Source organism: Schistocerca nitens, chromosome 3 (assembly GCF_023898315.1).
Source record: "Schistocerca nitens isolate TAMUIC-IGC-003100 chromosome 3, iqSchNite1.1, whole genome shotgun sequence".
In the NCBI taxonomy this organism is placed as follows: domain Eukaryota; kingdom Metazoa; phylum Arthropoda; class Insecta; order Orthoptera; family Acrididae; genus Schistocerca; species Schistocerca nitens.
This window is the reverse complement of record NC_064616.1, coordinates 907,831,772-907,856,090: the sequence shown is the minus strand read 5'-3', so window position 1 is coordinate 907,856,090 and position 24,319 is coordinate 907,831,772. Positions and strand designations below refer to the sequence as shown.

The window sequence follows — 24,319 nt, the reverse complement described above, 5'->3', positions numbered from 1 at the left end:
TTGAATACTGCTCAGCAGTGTGGGATCCGTACCAGATAGGGTTGATAGAAGAGATAGAGAAGATCCAACGGAGAGCAGCACGCTTCGTTACAGGATCATTTAGTAATCGTGAAAGCATTACGGAGATGATAGATAAACTCCAGTGGAAGACTCTGCAGGAGACACGCTCAGTAGCTCGGTACGGGCTTTTGTTCAAGTTTCGAGAACATACCTCCACTGAAGAGTCAAGCAGTATATTGCTCCCTCCTGCGTATATCTTGTGAAGAGACCATGAGGATAAAATCAGAGAGATTAGAGCCCACACAGAAGCATACCGACAATCCTTCTTTCCACGAACAATACGAGACTGGAATAGAAGGCAGAACCGATAGAGGTAATCAAGGTACCCTGTGCCGCACACCGTCAGGTGACTTGCGGAGTATGAATGTAGATGTAGATGTAGAAGTGGTGTGCATTGAGATCTCCGAAAGACACATTAGAGCCATTCACTTGCTGTAATATATTAAAAATCATCTCCTTGTTTATCTGTACATTGGGAGCTCTGTATACTGAAAGAGTTGACATAGTTTTATTTGCAATGGTTACTTCAATAGCAAATGCCTCGATTCTCCTGATCATGCTATTTATTTTGACCTATTTGTAATTTACATCATCATGATTCGAGATTGCTGTTCCACTGCCTCTGTCCTCTGTGTCAACTCATACAACTTGATTCACTGGGAGCACAAAGTAGCGACATTTTGCTGGTGAAACACAATTTAATGTTATTAATTTGCACCAGGTTAGCAGAACCATTGCATTGCTTCTCATAGACCTAGCATTCCACTGCAGTATATTCATTGCATATTTAGTTGTTTGCATCTATTCTGGTATACAACTGCAAGATTATCTCCTCCTCAAATAGCTTCCAGCTGTTTATTGGGTCAATGCTATCATCTGTTTTTATTCATTTCACTATTCATGTTAGAAGTTCTACTAGTTCTTCTACAAAGATGTTTGTTCCCTCATAGTCATTGCTTATTGCTTGCTGAGGATGTTATAAGTTGATTCCAACAGCAGTCCTGGTTAGCCCCTGGGTGTCACACATGTGCTCATGTTTACATCATACTCCATTGAGTTGTGATGTAGCAGAGGTTTTTTCCTTATGCCTGTACTGCCCTCACATGTCATTTGCGGTCCGCAGCTCGTGGTCTTGTGGTAGCGTTCTCGCTTCCCGCGCACGGGGTCCCGGGTTCGATTCACAGCGAGGTCAGGGATTTTCTCTGCCTCGTGATGACTGGGTGTTGTGTGTCTTTTCATCATCATTGACTCGCAAGTCGCCGAAGTGGCGTCAACTAAAGAGGACTTGCAATACGGCGGCCGAACCCGCTTGGGGACCTCCCGGCCAACAATGCCATACGATCATTTCATTTCATATATGATTTGTTTGTAAATGATGGTGAGCCATTCTGCTGAAATGTAATGATTTCAGCATGCAATCTGTTTTTCAATATGTCCATCACTTCTTTAATTGAAATGTTACATTGCGCAGCAAGTTGGTGGGCTTGTCTCCTTTACATGGACTTAGGGCATGCTTTGTCTGTTGCATGGAATGCATCTTTACAGTTGAAACAAATGACTGTATCCGATCCACAGTCTGATGTTCTGTGACCAGCACTACATATATCACAGCTGGGTTTGCTGAGGCATTGTCTTTCAAAGTGCCCAGGACACAAGCCATGATAGCATATGCACACACATCATTTCCCATAAATGTACACATGTAGGTGTAGTCTCTGACCATCAAAGTTACATCAAATGTTTCATGTTTCAGAACTGTTTAAGTTTTATTTTTTAAGATTGTTTTATTCGTTCTCCTAAGCCCCAGTACTTCCACTGATGATTTTTATTTCTTGCATTATCTCATCTGTGTCAAGTTCTGAATCCACTTCGCATATCTCTCCTTGTTTATAGTGTATGCAGTTTGGTATGTACAGTTCTAACTGATGACTGACCAATGACTGAGACTTCACTATATTTTTGCTGCACTAAACATTCCCACATCTGTCTTTAATCGATTTCTTCCTGCTACTGTAATATTTCACATCAGCTCTCTGATTTCTGCCATATGTTTGTGAAACAATTTGTCAGTGGCCATAGGATGGAGCTTTCCTACAGTGCTGGTTTTCCCTTTGATGAATACAACATAACAACCTGGATCTGTTATTTTATGAAGCTGGATTTTGTTGTCATTACTCAGAGTAGGGTTCTGTATAATTGGCCTCTGTTCCACACCACTGCCCACCATTTTGTCTAGCTCAGTTATGTCTGATTGGTTCGCATGCGTCCTGTCTTCCATTTCCTGATCTTTCACATCATCACTTAATGCCATTCAGTTATCAGGTGCACATTTCTCTTGTAACCCTACCACACATTTTGTGCCAATATTTGTATCTCAGTTACTATAGTTTAACTCCATGTATAAGCTCACTTGTGGATCTCTTAAGTTATTCACGTTTCTAGCAGCTTGCACATCTGCCTTGGCTACTGTTGATAACATCAGCATGTCATCTGCAGGGGCAATTGCTCTGGTAGACTGCCACTTCCTTTGGCATAGGACCCACCAAACATTACTTGCAGTTACTGTTTTAAACTGCTATAGTTTAGTTTTTTAACTGTGTATTCCATTAGTCAATATTCAGTTCCAAAGATACTGCTTGCAAAAGTAAGACATTTCCTTTTGGAGAGCACTTCAGCATGATGTTTACTTGACCATAGCTGTGGTAAATGTATTCATATTATCTGAGTAGCACACTTAATTCATTAATGAGGCAGTTGAATAGTTTTGTCCCTTTCTGTGCCATAATCTGTAAGTTATGGGTAGTCTTCTTCTTTTTCCTGGCCTTTATCCGTCATCTTCACTGTGTCAACACGTAAATTTTTGGATTTGGGAATGTTAGTAGTAGAGGATGGCTTGTTGCTCTTCCTGTCACCATCCTGTACACCTGTAGAGTGAATCTTATGTACCCCAATTGTCTGTGTCTAGTGTTATCCAATGTGAAAGAATGTTTTCTAAATGTTTGGGAATTGAGTAATTGAGGCAGGACCTGGGTAACAGCTCAGTATTCACCTGTTTGGATGTGGGGAACTGCCTAAAAACTACATTCACACTTTCTGGCACACTGGCTCTCATCATTAATTTGCTGGGCAGATGCAATGTGGGGCCAGTACATACCTCTGAATCCCAGAAGCTGCATGCTAATGCTTGCGGATACCAGGGTGGTTCTAAGTCATAGGTAGTGGAAGCCTTTTTATTTCTAGTGCATTAAGAAAGCTTAAGGATGCAACTCTTTTTGTCCAATGAGTAGTTTCTGTTTGAATGTAAAATTGTGACATAATAGTATTTTATACAACATTAATCCGCTTAAGAACAGGCTGTCCATAATTAAAGTTCCAGTTTCAAAATGCTGTAGAAAGAGAACCACTGTTCAGAATGATGTCAAATTTGAACAGCATATTAATGATGCAGGGGGAAACGTCATGGAATAAAAAATATCTAACAAAAATTTTGCCAATGGGTGGTGCTGGAAGCCTCTTAATATAAATGGGGTTGGCTACAAATGAAAGATGAGTCGCAATATGATGGCTATGTTTTGAGTTGCACATTACGCAATGCATACTGTACAATGTGCATGGCTGCACTAGTCTGCAGCTCATGGTGCCACAGTCACATTCTCACATCCCGGGTTCGATTCCCGACGGGGTCAGGGAATTTCTCCTACCTCGAGTGACGGGGTGTTTGTGTTGTCCTCATCATTTCATCATCATTCATGAAAGTGGTGGGACTGGACTGAGCAAAGGTTGGGAATTTGTATGGGGGCTGATAACACCGCAGTTGAGCACCCCACGAACCAACATTATCATCATCATCACCATCACCCTTCCACCATGGCAAGGTTGTACCACACAAGATGGGATAAATCAGTTTTGAATTGTCCTGAGGCCAAAAACTGCATTAAAAGTAAAACGACTTTGGTTTATAATTGTCGTTAGACTGGTTAAAGATGTTCAGTATGCAGTCCATCATTTTCTGTTACAAGCTGAAATTGAGAAACAGCATGTTTCACAACAGATTGGATCGTCTCGTGGATCATGTTCCAAATTCATTGCACAATGCATGTCTTCAGTTCAGCTATATTCATAAGTGGAGCACTGAAAACAGCATCTTTCAGATAATGCCACAGCCAGAAGTCACAGGGATTAAGATAAGGTTATCTGGACAGCTGTGCTGCAGGGAAATGGTGGCTGCTAGTTTTAGCATTTCTGAGATGCCTGTGCTGCAGACACATCACTGGTTGGATGCTGTATGGAGGAGCATCATCTCGCACAAAAATGATCCTACCCTCACATTCATACTGTTGAACGATTGGAATGATGTCAGCGCACAAAAGACTCTCATAGTGTTTACTAGTGGTACAGGTACAGGACCTACACAACTCATCTTCTTGAAAAAAATATGCCCTATGGTAAACGATGCCGCCAACCTACACCATACAGTCACTTTACAGAATGAAGTGGTACTGGTTGATCTGTATGTAGATTTTCTGTTGCCCATATTGCGCACTTACGCAAATTGACATGTCCTTCATCTGTTTTCAGAATATACTGTGGACATTCATTGTCAGCATCCATGTGAGCACGAAATTCCAGTGCACATGTTTGTCTTACTGGCAGATCAGCAGGAAGCAACTCCTGAATATGGCTGATTTTGTATGGATGGCAATGCAGGATGTTTCATAGGATTGTATGCACTGTGCTCACAGGCATGTCCAACATCCAGGCAGTTCCCCATGCACTGCATGTTTGTACACACCACTTGACCCCTCCTGCAATGCTGTGGTCACAACTTTGCCAGATGTCAGATTAACCACTTTCCTCTGTTGCCATATGACACTTCAAAAGAACCTGCCTTCTCAAAATTTGTAATCATTTTCTCCAGACCTATATCAGACGTTGGACCAATGCCTTTCTTGATACACTTGAGTGACCGGAACTTCTTCAGGGCTACTGGCACACAATCACCATTCTTATAAAAAGAGGTTTACCAGCAGCTCATGATCCTTCATGGAGACAGTCATGCTGAGCACCTCAGATGCAAACTGAGGAATAGCCACGTGCTGCTGGTTGGTTGGTTGCTTGGGGAAGGAGACCAGACAGCATGGTCATCAGTCTCATCGGATTAGGGAAGGATGGGAAGGAAGTCGGCCATGCCCTTTGAGAGGAACCATCCTGGCATTTGCCTCGAGTGATTTAGGGAAATCATGGAAAACCTAAATCAGGATGGTCGGACGCGGGATTGAACCATCGTCCTCCCGAATGCGAGTCCAGTGTCTAATCACTGCGCCACCTCACTCGGTCCACATGCTGCTGGACACCCTCAAAAAGTAATTTCCCGTTAGTTGACTAAAGTCCTGACTTTTTGATTGTCAAAAAATTATACACTTTACTAGCTTGTGGGTGAATCCTTTCTTAAGCTATAGAATACAAGACACACACACTTTTGTACAACTACATTGTTATCAGCTAACTACTTGGTGCAGGAACTGTAACTCGGCAGTACAGATGGAACGAGGGATTGTGTCGGTGGAGTGGGCAATGGGAGAACAGAGGCTGGGAGTGTTGAGGAACACTGGTTGATGGCTGGGAGTGAGAGGCAGCAGATACATGGCACAGGAATGTGAGGGAGAGAGGGAGCAGGTGCACAGGATTGGAATTCATCATGAGCACCTATAATGATCAGCTCATGCATGTCATGAAGATATAGAGGAGTGGACTGAGTGGGGGAGAAAAAACAGAAGCAGAGGAGACTACAGGGAGGCAAATGCAGAGTAAGAGATTGAGGTGGGTGTGGAGGAGGAGGCTAGCAGAGATTGAGGCTATACATATTACAAGACCAAAGGATGTGCTGCAATCACAACTCCCATCTATTTAATTCAGAGAAACTGGTGCTGGAAAGGGGGGGGGGGGGGTAAGGATGCACAATTTGTTAAGCAGCCATTGAAATTGGGCAAGTGCTCACCAATGTGTTCTGCCACTGGGTGGTAAACTCTGTTCATGGCCACAGATTGGCAATGGCTATTAATTTGTGTGCACAGCCCACATAAAACGCTGTGCAGAAATTGCAGCAGAGGTGGTAAATAACAATACTAATTTCACAAGTCAGCCATTGATAAGAAAGGATAAGCCAGTGATTGATGGGGCTAGAGTAGGATGTGCTGGGTGGGTGTATGGGACAAGTCGTGCTCTTGAGTCTTCTCCGGAGATGTGACCCACGTGGCAAGAAGTTGCATTGTGTATGATATAAGTATGGACTAAGGTACAGCCTGGATTGGGTGGACAGCACAATACAGTATTGGAATGAGTAAGGAAAGTCGTGGGTTAATTGTTCTTCATCTCTGGACATGATGGAAAATATTCTTTAAGTTTTGGCAAAGGATATAGTTGAGTTTTCCCAGTCTACGATGATATTGCATGATAAGCAGTCGACTTGTATGCTGCTGGTGCTCGGGGGTGTGAGAATGTGGTGTGTGTCTGCTGGCTATATTTGGGGGTAGCGCCTGCCTATGAAGGCATTAGTAAGAATATCAGAGTAAAGGAGACCTCTCACCAAAAGGTGTGCACACGCGTGCACGCACGCGCGTGCACGCGCGCCCACACACACACACACACACACACACACACACACACACACACAGATATATGCACACATGCCCCTACATGATGCTGGGTGGATGCATGATCCATGTGATGCACAGTCGTTGGAGCCAGTTGGGAGTGGCGCACACTGAAGGTGATGTGAGGATGTGAATTGGTAGGGGATGACAGGATGGAGGTAGGGGACACAGTTGGGTGGAGGGAGTGTGGACAGTGGGTTATCAGTGATTGAGGCCAGGATGATTTTGAGAGTGAAGGATGTGTTGCAAGGATAATCCCGTCTGCTTGGTTGAGATAGAGAGAAGGCCCAGGTTGTGAAGTAGCCATTGAAATTCAGCATGTTAGGCTCAGCTGCATGTTGTGCTACTGGGGTGGTCAACTCTATTCTTGGCAACAGTTTGACAGTGGCCTTTTATCCTGCTGGACAACTGAATGGTAGTCATACCGACAGGAAAATGTGTTCAGTGTTTGAAGCAGAGTTGGTATATGATGTGGCTGCTTTCACAGGTGGTCCGGGCTCTGATGAGGTAGGATTGGCCTGTGCCAGGACTGAAGTAGGGCATACTGGGTAGATTGATTGGGCAGGTCTTGCACCTTGATCTGCCACTGGGATATGATCCCTGTGGCAAGGAGCTGGGAGTGGGCGTGGTGTAGGAATGGACTAGGATGGTGTGTAACTTGAGTGGGTGACAGAACACCACTTTAGGTGAGGGTAGGAAGGATCTTGGGTAGCATGTTCCTCATTTCAGGGCATGCTTATAGATAGTTAGAGACCTGACAAAGGAAGCGGTTCAGTTGTTCCAGTCCGGGCTGATACTGGGTGACGAAGGGAGCACTCCTTTGTAGCTGATTCTTGGGGGTGGTGAGAGGACTGGGTGTGTGTAAGTTATGACACTAACTGTTTATTATTTCAAAAGTAATTGCCATAACTGTCAATACATTTATCCCACTGTGAGACAAGGTGGTCAACACCTTGATCAAAAAATGTTTGTAGTTGCCTGCGGAACTATGATTGTACCCAGGCATGCACCTCTTCATCCAAAGCAAATTGACGATGACAAATGTCTTTCTTCTTGGCTCCTGCCTACTTGTTACCTAGGTTGTTTCCACTGTGCTGCAGAAGTTTTGCTGGGAGTGCCTTGCACATCCTCCATACAGTCTTGATCCCTCCCCATGCAAGTCCATATTTTTAAGGCCCTGAAGAAAAACATCCATGGCCATCTATTTGCTTTGGATGAATAGGTGCATGCCTGGATACAATCATGGTTCAGTAGGCAACAGCAAACATTTTTCCATGTGGTTCATCATTGAAATGTATTAACAGTTATGGTGCTTACTTTGAAATAGTAAGCAGTGTACTTACTTTTTTACCATCTGTCTCAGTTTCATTTGACTGCTCCTTATATATAAATCTAGATGTCTGAAAGTTTATTTTTGTTTAATATTTAGGCAATATATAGGTAATATTATAGATTCTTGCTTATTGCATAATAATATTCTGCAGTTTATTGACAGAAATTGCAATTAAAGCAATATTTAACTACTTTTTTTTTTACAGATTTTGGGAAGCTGTACAAGAAGTAAAAGCTTTGCCTCAGAAGGATGTCCAGGACAAAGTAAATGAGATTTGGGCTGAGTATTTGGCACCTGATGCTAGCTGTCCAATAAATGTTGATTCCCGTTCCTATGAAATCACCAAAAAGAACATGGAAAGTCCCGATCGGTGGAGCTTTGATGTAGCTGCAGTGAGTACATTTTGTTATGTTACATTAAAATTAATTGCCTTACATTTCAATATTGTCAGCTTGTGGGATGTACAAGTTGTTCATTGCTCTGTACCATGTTGTTCACTGTGACTTTGTTGATACAGATGAGAGGAGGAATGTCATTTCCATATAAGAAAAAATGTAGAATTACCCCTGTCATGCAAGGAGGAGCTGTATTTTTCAAATACCTTCATTAGACACAGCACTAATGTTGGTGATGTCATCTGTGTGCTGACAGAAGATTACTTTTCACCATTCTAAAACCTGGCTACCACCATTTCCTTCAAACTGGTAGCAGCATGAAATTTCTCCAGTAATTTTGAATTGCTGCTATTCAATTTAGTTAGCTATGTTTTGATTTCTTGCTGAAGAAGGAAATTTTGCCAAGATCATATAAGACATTTTGCTGTAAATGATCTATTTTAACAGTCACCTACAGCCCATTTCAAAAAAACTGCCTACATTTTAGATTGTTAAGCAGATCCTACAAAACTATTGATTTTATTTGGCATCTTGACAGTTAATCTAGATCACCCGTAATGATTTGTCCTACTTAGGCAATTAGTGTGTATCTAGTATCCTATTTTGATTTTTAATTTTGTTATGTGGAAAGGCTGCTCTGCTGGATTTTTTGCTTCCATAATACCATTGACACAACCTCTTGGCTAACACCAAATTTCAGCAGTTTCGTTAAAAGCAGATGAAGGAAACAGATAGTGATATGTTGTCCAATACAGCTGAAACCATATTTGAATTGTGATGTAGACATTAGGGTTTACAAGTTTTTCAGATATTTTACATTGTTTTGTCAGTTGCTTTGTGCTGTAAATAAACTCTCTTTGTGTTCTTACTTTTTAAAATATAAGAACTACAACAATGTAACTGCATTTAGATCAGTGTACCACACATGTCATTGTATTTGATTCTTTTTCTTTTGAGATTAAAAGTTTGTGATACCTTCATAATTGCTATGAACATTTTCTTTTGTAAAACACACACACACACACACACACACACACACACACACATCATAATTAATGGGGTAAAAACATACAGTTGAAAGTACGCAATACTAGAAGCAGATACTAGGATCGAACATGCATACCTTAACACCTATGAGCAATTTTTCATCATTGATACTGTGAAGCAAATCTCTTCTACTGCATGCTCTTTGCTGATTATCACTTCCCAAAATATGGAAAGCATAGAGCTTGCAGTAGAAGAGATTTGCTTCACAATATCAAAGATGAAAATTTGCTTGTAGCTCTTAAGGTATGTACTTTCGACCCTCTGTTTACTGAGATGCTTTTGCTTCTAATATCATGTACTTTCAACTGTATGCATTTACGCCATTAATTATGATACACCCTCTGTGTGTGTGTGTGTGTGTGTGTGTGTGTGTGTGTGTATTCGGAGGAAGAGGAAAAAATTGCTTAAGACTAATATAAAGCCTGTTGTATGATTTTCCTGATGCTTGTTTGTAGACTGAATATTATTCAGTAGCACTGTATTGCCAAAATAGCCAAGCATTATTTTCTTTTTCAGGCACATGTTTATCACTTGATGAAAAGTGATAGCTATTCGCGGTATTTGAGATCTGAAATGTATAAAGAATTCTTAAATGGCTCAAAGAAAAAGGTAAGTGTTATATATTTTTACATCCATATATATTTGTTTATAAATACCCGTATATAGATTTACTCATAAATAAACTACAGTTACATTTCAGGATGAAGTATTGTTGAAATATGAGAGCCTTAAATGGATCCTACGCATTTACCTTTAGTTTAAAGGTCGCCAGTTATTCATCATGATTTGTTTGTCTCTTTATTTAACAAATTACTCAGTGTTAAGTTTGATAAAAGATTCTTCCTCTAGTATCACAGCCTGACACAAACTGTGCTGGTCACCATCATGAACCATGCGATGTTTTTTTAGGACAATAAAACCTTCTACCAGTGCAACTCCAGATACAAGTGTATGTATTTCATATGTGCCTCAAACATACTTCAGTCCATGTGAGAATAATTTATTACATTTACATTATAATGTACAGGATTTAGGTTACAAAATAGATGCTTTTGAATCATTGATCACAGGACTATCTCCACATGTAGTAATAATTACAGAACACCAGAAAACAGTGGACAACATTCACTATTGCAAATTAGAAGGCTACAACCTAGCTATGTTCTACTGCAGAACACGTAATAAAGGTGGTGGTGTTGCAATCTACTCAAGAAAATGTAAGTTCATAACCACCACAGAAAAAGTGCTATGGCGGAACAATTTTTGTGTTGACAAAGATTTTGAAATTGCAGTTCTTAAAGTCACATTTTGCACTGTTCCTTTCTATGTCAAATCACTTGATGGAGTTTTAAGTTAATTAATGTCAGGTTGTAGAAGTGTAAATCTTGTCGTACTGGGAGATCTGAACAAAAGCACTTTACATGATAGTCAGGAAAGCAAATGTTTTACACATTGTATCCTGTCTTATGGGGCTTAAGATCTTCTTGGACTAGTATGCACCAGAATAGTAAACACACATAGTGGTTCAATTGATCATGTTATCACAAATTATAACCACATCATCTCAACAGACATCATAAATAGTCACCTCTCAGATCATGTAAGTCAAACACTAGTGCTGAAATATAATACCAAATTCAAACCAAGAAAAATGTATGAACACAGGCGAATACTATCTGCAAACAACATTGCTACACTAAGACATAGTTTAAGCCAGGAATCATGGGAATAAGTTATGACTACCATTGGGGTCAACAATAAATGGAACATGTTCACAGAAATTCTGACTGAGTACTTAAATAGAGCCATGCCATTTAAATAAGTGAGTATCCAGAAAAAGCAACCTTGAAAATCAAAACCTGTGCCATTAGATTTTAAAACAAAAGAAGAAATGGAAAACATGTATAGCTTGCACTGACTGACTAAGAGTTACATAAAAAACTCTTCAAGCAGTGCAAATATAAGCACCACAAAGAAGTCAGTAGATTAAAATCGGAAAGAATCAACGAATAGATACGAGGTTCAATAATGTTTCCAAGACTTGCTGGTCAGTTGTAAATAAAATCAGAAACAATGAAAAAGAAACTGAAATTAATAATGTACAATTAACTGTGAATAATGAAGATATCTCTGATCCCCTTCTAGTCAGAAATATTTGTAATAATTACTTCATAGATACTGTTGAAAATGATGTCTCTATGAAACAGGGTATACAGCACACATTTGAGTCCAGTAACAAACAGAACTGCAGTACACTACCAGCAGTAAGCATGTATGACATTCTGCAGCTTATTGATAGTCTCAAAAACAAAAAAATCAGCAGGATTAGATGAAATTTCTCCACATCTATTGAAGAAATACAAACATGAACTAATGACGCCACTAGTTCATCTAATAAACTGTGTTCTCGAAGGTGATGTGTTCCCTGACAAGTTGAAATGGGCTGTAGTTAAACCAGTACACAAAAAGGGGGAAATACAGCATGTACAGAACTACAGACCCATTGCCCTAATCTCAACTTCAGCAAACTGATAGAGAAAATAATATTTTTAAAAAGTCCTGAAACATTACAACAATTCTGACATATTAAGTGACTTCCAGCAAGGTTTCAGAAGAGTTCGAAGTATCACATCAGCAGCAGTACAATTTGTCCATCATGTACTTGAAAAAATAAATGAAAAATCCCAAGCAGCAGGAGTATTCCTGGACCTCTCAAGGGTTTTGATAGAGTACACCATGACATGCGCTTATCAAAAATTGCAAAGAGCGGTGTCACTGGAAAACTCATGCAATTGCTAAAAACATATTTAAAGGATAGACAGCAGTGCATGGAGATTATATATTCTAATGGAGAAATACTGGAGAGGAGAAGGTCAAGTATAAGAAATATACATTTTGGTGTTCCTCAGGGCTCCATTTTATTTCAAGTCCTATTCATATGCTATGTAAATGATTTCCCGAGTCCTTGTAACAATAAGCAGTTAATCACTATGTATGCAGATGATACATCTGGTGTCTGCTATACAGACAGGGAGCCCAGCCCAGTTGAAGAGATACATAACTTTATTGAAAAGGAAAGAGCTTACTTTGAAAGAGACAACCTAAAAGTAAACATAGAAAAAACTAATATTATTCATTTTAAACCAAGTGGTCCAAACAGACAAAATACTGTGATTGATGAAATTCTACCAAAAACCTGTACAGATTGTAAATTCTTGGGTTTATGCATAGATGATCGACTTTAATCAAAGTAGCAAGCTGATTATGTCTGTAAAAAAAATAACACCCAGTCTAAATGTATTAAGATCATTATCACCATATCTTATTCTGAAACCCTAATGACTGTATATTATGGATTACCCTTTTTTGTCTTGTGGAGTAGTATGGTGAGTTGGTGGGGGGGGGGGGTCATGCCAAACTAATATGAAAAGGGTTTTCATGCTGCAGAAGTGAGCCTTGAGGGTCATAGCAAATGTAAAACTAGGAACTTCTTGCAAACTCCTATTCATTAGACACAATATACTCACAGTTTATGACATGTATATACTAGAAACTATAATGCTAGTGAAAGAAGACACTAAGATCACAAAGAGAAACATCGATATTCACAGCTATGAAACTAGGCATAGAAAAGACTTTCATACGGTTAACAGAAGATTAACTCTAATAGCGAAAAGCCCCTATGTCAAAGGAGCTGTTTTTAATAACTTGTTACCAAATGAAGTTAAGGTATTGACACGGAATACTTTTAAAAAGCAAGTCAAACAGTGGCTTATCCAGAAATGCCCTTATAACTTGAATTTACCATGAATTATAATGTAATAAGAAATAATGTAAACTAAAAAAATTGTAACTGTAAAAACTTTATGCTTAGTTGAAAACGCAGATGCATGTAAAATTACGTGTTATGAGCAATAAATTAAAATTTAGTGTATGGATACGGAGATCGACACAAAGTTGCTTGCTGAAAAGCAAGCAGAAACGGAACATTATGGCTTCTTATAGCTTGTGTTCAAATCAGTACCAACGAAGAAAGCTTTAATCGTCTCAAAAAATGAGACAGACAATCGGTGTTTCAAAATCAAAGTTCAAGTCCAGTAAGGCAAGGTGACAGCTGTATTTGGATGCCACAGTACCTTAGGCATAAATGTCAAAATAAGAACTAGTAATCCTGATGCTGGGCTGCGTATTTGTTTCCTGTAGGAGACAATGGGCTGTCTGGTGAATAAAGTCATCTAGATTGTGCAATAATTTTTATTTATTGTGTCATTTTGACTACTGCCATCATCAGATCAAAACTTAGAACTTGTAAAATAACTTCAGTCTCAGTATCACTGAGTTGTTATTGACAGTAAATGTTGTTTTAGAAGTTCTGAGTTTTGATCTGATGATGACACTAGCTAAAACAATGTAAGAAATGTGATCTAGACAGTTTTATTCACATAGCATCCCCACATGGAGTGTGTGTGGTAACCTCTACTATACAGATACTATTGCTGCAACTCTTATTTGATTTCCATATTGATAGAGTGGTGGAATGGTGGATCCATTACCCCCTTTAAGTGGCTCAGGATGAAAGAGGACCAGTGACATAGCGTCTTAGGAAAGCCACAGACTGATGGACTTGTCACTCTGTCAGTGATGTGACTTTGACAGCATGGGGCATCAGTTCAACCTCTATAGTCTCCTCACAGTTTATTGCCTGTGGTCACCTCAGCATATTGGGCCTGTGGGTGGACAGAGGTTGTACCTATGCCTCACCAGATAAGAAGGAAAGGAGATTTGGTGGGTAGTGTCTGGGAGGTGACACTTTGGACTAGGACTGGCTCAAGGCATATCCAGCAGTGTTGATAGCCTCAGGTGAGTAGTTGGGCACTGAGAAGATCAGATCAAGGGCCTAACATCATTTAAATATCATGGCTTGAGCTGATTTCAATGCACCACAAGGTGATCTTGCATGGCTGTTACTTTACAGTTGACACCCTCTGTGACTGGTGATGACCCTTTGAGTCCACTCTTTTGTATGGCCATATTTGGGAGCCTAGACTAAAGATCCCTTATGCTAATATGGGAATCACTGTGAAGACTGGGTCGGGCTGTACTATTCAATAGATGTGACCGTGCAACATCTCAGCTGGACTATGACTGTGTATGAGGGTGAATTTATACATAACGAGGAGTGTTATCGTCATCATCATCTTGTGCATTTGGGCCTTGAACATTCTGACCAACCACTCAGAGGAGTGTTGGTTAGATGTGTTATTCCTTTCCTTTGGTGTGGCCAATTATTGGATACAATAGCGTGTGCTGCTCTCTCTGTGTCAACAGCACCATATGTTATGTTAGAGAGAGCATCCAACACAAATACCCATCTAGCCCACTTGCATGGACCTGTGAAGTTGATATACACAGAGTCCCATGGCTATAGAGAGTAGGCCATGGGTAAAAATGTACTGTCCAACCTGACTGAAGTCCTACTTATGTTTGGCAGGCTCAGGCCATACATTTGATGTTGATGTCAATACTTCGCCAATGTACATGACACCTAGCCAAAGCCTTCATCTTCATCATTCCACAGTGTGCCTAATGTGATACCTCAAGGATGAGAGGCTGGGATCGTCTCCCTACACTTGGACTCTTCTGTGGTCAGCAGAAGCTGACTGACTCAGTTGTTTTAAACTGTAGAGGTGTTGCTTCTAGATGGACCCAATAACTATAACATTACCTAAATAGTTTGCAACTATTGATAGTATCTATGTAAGCTGTACTTAGTATTTTTGAAATATCATGGGAACATTTTCAATGCCAGAAGGTGATCATTTGAATTCATATGTCCTGAAAGGCCCATTGTTCACTATAAAACACTTTTATTTGGCATATAATTGTAATTATAGTTAAGTGTCACCTAATGCAATTGTAGAATAGATTTGCCCCCCTTGTAACTTAGTTAGTAGTTCTTCTACATATGGAACTGAACAAACAACTATATTAGACTGACGAAATAAATCTCAGGTGAATAGCCTGGTATGAGTGTGCATAGGACACCTAAGATCACTATAACAATATTAATCTGCTAATAGTAAACTGCAGGAGCGTCTATAGAAAGGTCCCAGAACTGCTCTCATTAATAAACGGTCACAATGCCCACATAGTACTAGGGACAGAAAGTTGGCTGAAACCAGATGTAAATAGTAATGAAATTCTAAACTCAGATTGGAATGTATACCGCAGAGTCAGGCTGGACAGTGAAGGGGGAGGTGTGTTTATAGCGATAAGAAGTGCAATAGTATCGAAGGAAATTGACGGAGATCCAAAATGTGAAATAATTTGGGTGAAGGTCACAGTTAAAGCAGGCTCAGACATGGTAATTTGATGTCTCTATAGGCCCCCCTGGCTCAGCAGCTGTTATGGCTGAGCACCTGAAGTATAATTTGGAAAATATTTCGAGTAGATTTCCCCACCATGTGATAGTTCTGGGTGGAGATTTTAATTTGCCGGAGATAGACTGGGAGACTCAAACGTTCATAATGGGTGGCAGGGACAAAGAATCCAGTGAAATTTTTTTAAGTGCTTTATCTGAAAACTAACTTGAGCAGTTAAACAGAGAACCGACTCGTGGCGATAACATATTAGACCTTCCGGTGACAAACAGACCCGAACTATTTGAAACAGTTAACGCAGAACAGGGAATCAGCGATCATAAAGCGGTTACTGCATCGATGATTTCAGCCGTAAATAGAAATATTAAAAAAGGTAGGAAGATTTTTCTGTTTAGCAAAAGTGACAAAAAGCAGATTTCAGAGTACCTGATGGCTCAACACAAAGTTTTGTCTCAAGTACAGATAGTGTTGAGGATCAGTGGCCAAAGTTCAAAGCCATTGTACAATATGTGTTAGATGAGTATGTGCCAAGCAAGATCGTAAGAGATGGAAAAGAGCCTCCGTGGTACAACAACCGAGTTAGAAAACTGCTGCGGAAGCAAAGGGAACTTCACAGCAAACATAAACATAGCCAAAGCCTTGCAGACAAACAAAAATTATGCAAAGCGAAATGTAGTGTGAGGAGGGCTATGCGAGAGGCGTTCAATGAATTCGAAAGTAAAGTTCTATATACTGACTTCGCAGAAAAGCCTAAGAAATTTTGGTCTTGTGTCAAAGCGGTAGGTGGATCAAAACAAAATGTCCAGACACTCTGTGACCAAAATGGTACTGAAACAGAGGACAACAGACTGAAGGCCGAAATACTAAATGTCTTTTTCGAAAGCTGTTTCACAGAGGAAGACTGCACTGTAGTTCCTTCTCTAGATTGTCGCACAGATGACAAAATGGTAGATATCGAAATAGACGACAAAGGGATAGAGAAACAATTAAAATCGCTCAAAAGAGGAAAGACCACTGGACCTGATGGGATACCAGTTCGATTTTATACAGAGTACGCGAAGGAACTTCCCCCCCCCCTTCTTGCAGTGGTGTACCGTAGGTCTCTAGAAGAGCGTAGCATTCCAAAGGATTGGAAAAGGGCACAGGTCATCCCCGTTTTCAAGAAGGGACATCGAACAGATGTGCTGAACTATAGACCTATATCTCTAACGTCGATCAGTTGTAGAATTTTCGAACACGTATTATGTTCAAGTATAATGACTTTTCTGGAGACTAGAAATCTACTCTGTAGGAATCAGCATGGGTTTCGAAAAAGACGATCGTGTGAAACCCAGCTCGCGCTATTCGTCCACGAGACTCAGAGGGCCATAGACACGGGTTCCCAGGTAGATGCCGTGTTTCTTGACTTTCGCAAGGCGTTCGATACAGTTCCCCACAGTCGTTTAATAAACAGAGTAAGAGTATATGGACTATCAGACCAATTGTGTGATTGGATTGAAGAGTTCCTAGATAACAGAACACAGCATGTCATTCTCAATGGAGAGAAGTCTTCCGAAGTAAGAGTGATTTCAGGTGTGCCGCAAGGGAGTGTCGTGGGACCGTTGCTGTTCGCAATATACATAAATGACCTTGTGGATGACATCGGAAGTTCACTGAGGCTTTTTGCGGATGATGCTGTGATATATTGAGAGGTTGTAACAATGGAAAATTGTACTGAAATGCAGGAGGATCTGCAGTGAATTGATGCACGGTGCAGGGAATGGCAATTGAATCTCAATGTAAACAAGTGTAATGTGCTGCGAATACATAGAAAGAAAGATCCCTTATCATTTAGCTACAATATAGCAGGTCAGCAACTGGAAGCAGTTAATTCCATAAATTATCTGGGAGTATGCATTAGGAGTGATTTAAAATGGAATGATCATATAAAGTTGATCGTCGGTAAAGCAGATGCCAGACTGAGATTCAGTGGAAGAATCCTAAGGAAATGCAATCCAAAAACAAAGGAAGTAGGTTACAGTACGCTTGTTTGCCCACTGTTTGAATACTGCTCAGCAGTGTGGGATCCGTACCAGATAGGGTTGATAGAAGAGATAGATAAGATCCAACGGAGAGCAGCGCGCTTCGTTACAGGATAATTTAGTAATCGCAAAAGTGTTACGGAGATGATAGATAAACTCCAGTGGAAAACTCTGCAGGAGAGACGCTCAGTAGCTCGGTACGGGCTTTTGTTGAAGTTTCGAGAACATACCTTCACCGAGGAGTCAAGCAGTATCCCTCCTACTTATATCTCGCGAAGAGATCATGAGGATAAAATCAGAGAGATTAGAGCCCACACAGAGGCATACCGACAATCCTTCTTTCCACGAACAATACGAGACTGGAATAGAAGGGAGAACCGATAGAGGTACTCCGCCACACACCGTCAGGTGGCGTATGGAGTATGGATGTAGATGAAGATAGGACACAATATTTCGGCAATCAACCACGTTTCCATATTAGACTGAGCATTGATAGATGCTTTACAGTCATCACAAATGTGAATTGTGTCATTACGTTTTTAAATTATAGCCATGGACATTATCCTTTGGCTAAATGTGACTGGTATCACAAAATGTGATGCCTCTAAACAATTTAGCTTCTCCTTCATATCAAAACGCACAGGCCCAACACAGATAAACAAGAAGTAGCATTAGGTTGTAATGATATGTGCATTTCAAAGTGTTGTGCACAACCCAGATTATATGTAATTAAATCAGAGATTTCATAAATAAATTTTTCCAGATCACTAAATGCAATACAATTAGATATGAAGTCCACTAATTCTTGTATTTGAAAACCAAACCTGGCAAGGCAAATAAACCAAAAACGTTAGTTGCTACTTGTGAAGACCCTGTTTCTGGTCTACATATATGTTGATACATAACATTGACTGTTACTTGGCCCTTTTGAAGCAATAGTGATATTACTCTGTGTTACCAAAAGACATTGTTGGTGAGCTAATATGACAGTATGTTTCATCTTTAAATTGGGATATGGAAGCTCCAGTATCCAGTTGAAAATCCATAGCCCTGATGTTGATGAGTAATGAGGTCATCACGTCGAGTAGAGTTTGGTTGAAAATCCATAGCCCTGATGTTGATGAGTAATGAGGTCATCACGTCGAGTAGAGTTTGGTTTCTACTGATACTACTGGGATGACGTGCAGTACAGTACTACACTGTGGCACTGGCCACGGATGGCTCTGACAGATACCAGACTCATACCCACATTTGTTGCAAATAATAAACATAGTGCTTTACTGTCAACAGTTACACCAATTGTGACTGTATTCTTTTTTTGCTACACATACAAACCATCACTATGACAACTATTACTACTGCTGCAGCTTCTATCTGCACAATGTCACTGTTTCTCTTGAATGATAAGGAGGTGGAAATTCTAACCAAACTCGTAATTAAGTTGTATCTGTGTGTGATAGTGCCGCAGAATATACAGATGATGTCATCGTCCCATCATCAGTTGACTTTAGGGAATGATGTAGTCTAGGTTGCACCTTTGCCATGTCAAAGTCAACATCAGAAGCATATTTTGCTATTGATGCAAATTCAGTTGAATGAGCTATGCGAAGAACCTTCCTTAAATAAGGAACAGACTTTCTATGGCTGATAGCATGAACTTTCTGGCCAGGAGCTATACATGCAACCACGTTTTAATTTAAAGGTTTGTTATAAGTGTGTTTCACTGTGGGCATAGAAAATTACACTTTTGACCAAGCTTCTATGGGTCAACCAACTAGGATTTGTATGACTGGTTCACTTTCTTCTGACTCTAGTTGAAATTTAGGCTAGCAGCCACTACATGCATTTGCATCTTGGAATGACTGGACAATAAACTACTCAAGACGTTGAACAACAAGCTACTAGGTTGTGTACAAACTCCTCACCAGGCCATGAAGGCCCAAGGGATGTTTGTCAGCCAAGTGTCAACCTCTGCCTTGCGGCATCATGTGGATGCAGTTTGGAAGGACATGCGGTCAGCACACCACTCTCCTGGCCATTTTCCAGACTGTGGAGCTCTACTACTTGGTGAAGTAACTCCTAAGTTATCATCAGAAGGCAGAGTGAACCCTATACCAGTTGTCCCACCAAGGAAACAGCCTTGGCAGCACTGGGAATAGAACCTGGCTTCTCCACACGGCAGCCATCTTCACTGACCACTCAGCTATGGAGCTGGACACTAGGTTGTCCAAATGGTTGTAATTTGTGAACCAGCTCACAACTGTGGCTGCCAGAAGATAGTAACTAAGCAGACTGAATATAAGTGTCATAAATTTTACTAGGATCGCAAAACAGCAGAAACCAGTGGAGGTATGTATTCCAAATTTCCTTTCAATGTAGGTCTTGACAATGCTGGCAGAGATACCATTGGTGCTGATGTTGTTGATGGAACATTATGCTGTTCTGCTAAGCATTGCAGTTATTTGGTATTTTGTTTCCATAGTGTGTCAAACTGTATTTGAATTTACATGTGTTGTTTCCATTGTTGTATTGTGGCATCAGCTGGTGTTGCCACAATTCAATAACCTTTGTGTCCATGATGCACTAATAACACACAAGCACTTGAGTTGAGTTGCTCATCACTACTTTTTTGTCATAATCTGACTCAAACTAGGCAGGTCACCACCATGAACCAGGTAGTGTGGATATACCAAGACTGGCACACAGTAGAGAGCAAATCTTATGACTGTGCGTAATGTGAGCTCAAACAAGTACCACTGAACAAACCTGGAATTGTCTGAGACAACACCACACACATAGTTCCAAAATCATAGTCCAGAAAGACAAGATGGCAGCTGTATTTGGATATCAGCAAAATATGATTTGTTGCTCCAGTCACAGGGCAAGGTATTAATTTACTGTACCGTATCAACAATCATCCGTATATGACATGTTTAATACGACCTCTCTAGTTGCAGCCACTGCAGGTGGAGAACTGTCCACTACACAGATACTATTGCCACCGCTCCCTAAGTCAGTTTCCATAAGGCTCGAGAGGCAGGATATTAGAGTTCCTATAATAGTATGAGAAATATTGAGTGTAATGAATAATTTAGGATTAAAGTAAAGATAAACAAAAATTTAATGCCTTCATTACTCCTACATGAAGTGTAAATATTTAATTTCCTTTCCACTGTGTAAAATCACATTGGTTATTAGTTACCATTTTTTCAGTATAAAAGACAAAATTTCTTGACGGAGGTCAGCATTCGTGATTCAGTTACACAAAGTAAGAATTGTTTACATTGTATTAATCTATCCATCTTGACTTTAAATTATGCATTTTAGCAGACTGCCATCATCAGATACTGTCATAAAAATTGTTGTGACTGAATCTAATGGCAATAGTCTACCATAATACAATTTACAGTTTATGTTGATAAACAAAATGTGTATAGGAAATAATGTTAAACTTCTTGCAATGTTGTTATTCTTCTGCATGGGAGTGAAAGCTCTCAAAAAAATTATGGATTGTGATTTTGAATAAAATTAGTTTCATTCTTAAGAAAAGAAACAAGTAGCAGCATACTTCCCTGTAAACTTTGAAGACATATTTATCCTCCATGCAGCCAAGTTTACTTTCCTTCATGCACGAAAATGGCTTTCATTCATTGTCCTTGGGCAGAGGATTTCTTTGCTTTTCTTCCTCCTATGAATGAAACGGTAAAAGAAGCAAAGAAGATTAGCACAAAGAACTTCACTCTCACTAATTGCTTGGTGGCTTAGGGAATATAATGGTGGATGTAACTGTGAAGACATAAATGATCATTATTTGCATACAGTTATTGTTCCTTACAATTATGCTTATTTATGTAAAATGCACTCTGCTGTATTTACATATTCTGTTTTATGCATAATGTGTATTTTAATGTTGCAGACATCTGTGAAAGGAATTCGCTCAATAGTTTCTTTCTCAGCTCGTAAGGAAACAACATCATCATAGTATGGTTTTATGGGAAGAAAGTAATTTTCTAAAATATATACATCATGACAGCCACAAGCCGAAATCATGAGAATGGTGGTCAAATATTGCATGAAGATGGAATTTTGTATAGATGTTAGTGAAGGAAACCATCTGTTTTGGTGTTTGGATTTCACTATGCAAAAGGGGTTGTGAACCCATAAGTGATATTTTTGTAACCTGTAACATCCTTAATTGAGATGCAGTGAGTACATGAATTGAGGTTGCTAAGTATAAATGAGAAATTGCTGTTAAGAACTGTTCTGTTAGAAATGTGTGTGTAAATTGATAATTTAAAATTTAGAATGTATAGAAGTTAAATATGACTGTTGCATTACAAGACTACTCTTCATGTATTATAATGGGGACTGTCACTGTCATGTACATAATTTGAGAAGCTTTTTTTTGTTGGCAGGCTATAACGAAAGTTACTCTGTTATGTGGTATGAAACTGTTTTCAGCTCTTAATGCTGCAGAATATGTAACATATACCTGCAAGAAATTAGATTTATGTACGTAAGCCTTGCCATATCTTATCTTTATGCTCCCTTAAAACTTAATAAAGCATTTAAAATCAGGATTTGGGTTTACTGGCTGCACAAATGCAGTGCTAGTATTTTGCACATTTTTTAAAGCATATATAGTTACTTTGATTCCAAGATTCTTTTGTTTTTATTGTATCTTTGATAATTTTGAATTTCATTGTTGCATATTAGTACGTCTTGATATTGAAATTAACTTCTCATACTCCATAATTTAAGGAAGGTACAGCACAAAGTGAAACCATATCAAGGAGATTAATTTGAGTCACTGCAGTTTTTACCATGCTGTCACCTGTGAAACAAAGTATTAAAAATAACAGTAAGTGTAAACTTGGTAAATGAGATTTAGGATGCTAACATAGTTGTTATATGATCCTTATGTGAGGAGACTTAGTAGTCTGACTTAATATTTTGTAACTTAAGCACAGAATTTGTAGAGTCAAGAAGGATATGAAACATTTCATGTTTGTATCATTCACAAAGTGTTCTGCAGTCTACGTGTTTTCTGTTTCCTAGTGCCATAATTGGAGTGTCACAATATCCATCCAGCGTGCAACATGATCTGTGTCTGGAGACATTGATGTAGATGTGGTTTGAATATGCTGGCAAGAAACTCCAAAGTTATGGAGTTCTCTCTGAGTATTATTACTTAAAATGTAATTCAGTGTTCAATAGCAGATTGAAATATTACTAAATATCTTCATTTATAGTAGCAAAATGACAGAAAGTATCAACATGAATTTTAGTGGATAATGTTGACATGTTCAAAATTCATTTACACTCTGTGACATGTTGGTTCATTTACTTCTGTGCTTGAAGCAATTGTAGATGTCCACGGGTAGTATGGTAGTTGGTGTTACAGAAGAAAGCCAAACCCACAGCTGTTAGTCAGCTTTTGAAACTATTTACAAAATTATTGCACAATATTGTAACGTAATTCTGTATTTCTTGTGTAGCATTGTTATTGTGATTGTTTTTTTTCCATTTATTGTTTGTTACCGATTTTCATATTAAACTTAAGTGACTAAGAATCATCTGTGATCGATTTATGTTCTATGAAAAGACTGTACAAGTGACAGAAAAAATTTGCTCATGATAAATATTAAGGATACTTATATATGGTGCATTTTGTGAGCACTTTTAAGTTTTCTTATTCCTTTTTTGTCTGTTTATGTTTTTGTTATTTTTTTGCTTTTAAGCCAGTCATTTTACGAAAGAATACAATAAATAACAGTTACCTTGATTTTGTAAAGTTGCAGTATTCTTCAGTTTCAATTCTATGGTCACAATAAAGGAGGAGTGTCAGGTTAAGTGTATAGGACTCTTCAAAAAATGTTAACAGTATGAATTAGGGGATGATATTTCAAAGACAGTTTTTTGGAAGTGTCATAACAGGCCCAGACTTTTAGAATGTTCCACATTTCACTTTTAACAGATTTCATGATTAAAATACACTGCTTGTTAGTACTTGTATTCATTCTTAAGGAGAACAATGAAATATGGCAATAGAAAGCATCTAATCCATGGTGGACAGTGAAACATAGTTTTAAGTTTCATAATAAATGAAGGGATATCATATCTGTGTCATTACAGAATCCTTTCAGGCACTTGATGGCATTTGACGAAAACAGTTGCAGTGATCAGTTTGATTTTTGTGGTTTAGAGAAGATGTGCTCAAGTGAATGCTCAATACCATGTAATGGAAATTTGTTCTCCTATTTCATATATAATACAAGAAGTTTTTGTGTTAACATTGTCAGCTTGTTTGTTCTACTTACTCCACAACAAAACTTTATGTTCTTTCATTATGTTATGTCACTGAGACACTCATTTTGTCTCACTTATTTGGTCCACAGAAGCATTGTGTGAAATATACACTGTTCTCTGA

General features: G+C 39.2%; 1 protein-coding gene across 3 annotated transcripts in view; it reads left to right on the top strand.

The window, feature by feature from the left end:
* The window catches only part of LOC126248966 (regulator of G-protein signaling 7), a 220,949-nt gene extending 197,365 nt beyond the window's left edge, over positions 1–23,584 (top strand). For all 3 annotated transcript variants that reach the window (XM_049950518.1, XM_049950516.1, XM_049950517.1), the window contains 3 exons: positions 8,252–8,438; positions 10,005–10,097; positions 21,806–23,584. In XM_049950518.1, the coding sequence (XP_049806475.1) occupies positions 8,252–8,438; positions 10,005–10,097; positions 21,806–21,871 (346 nt within the window). In that variant the 3' untranslated portion in view covers positions 21,872–23,584. The remainder of the gene's footprint in view (positions 1–8,251; positions 8,439–10,004; positions 10,098–21,805) is intronic.
* Positions 23,585–24,319: the final 735 nt, after the last annotated feature.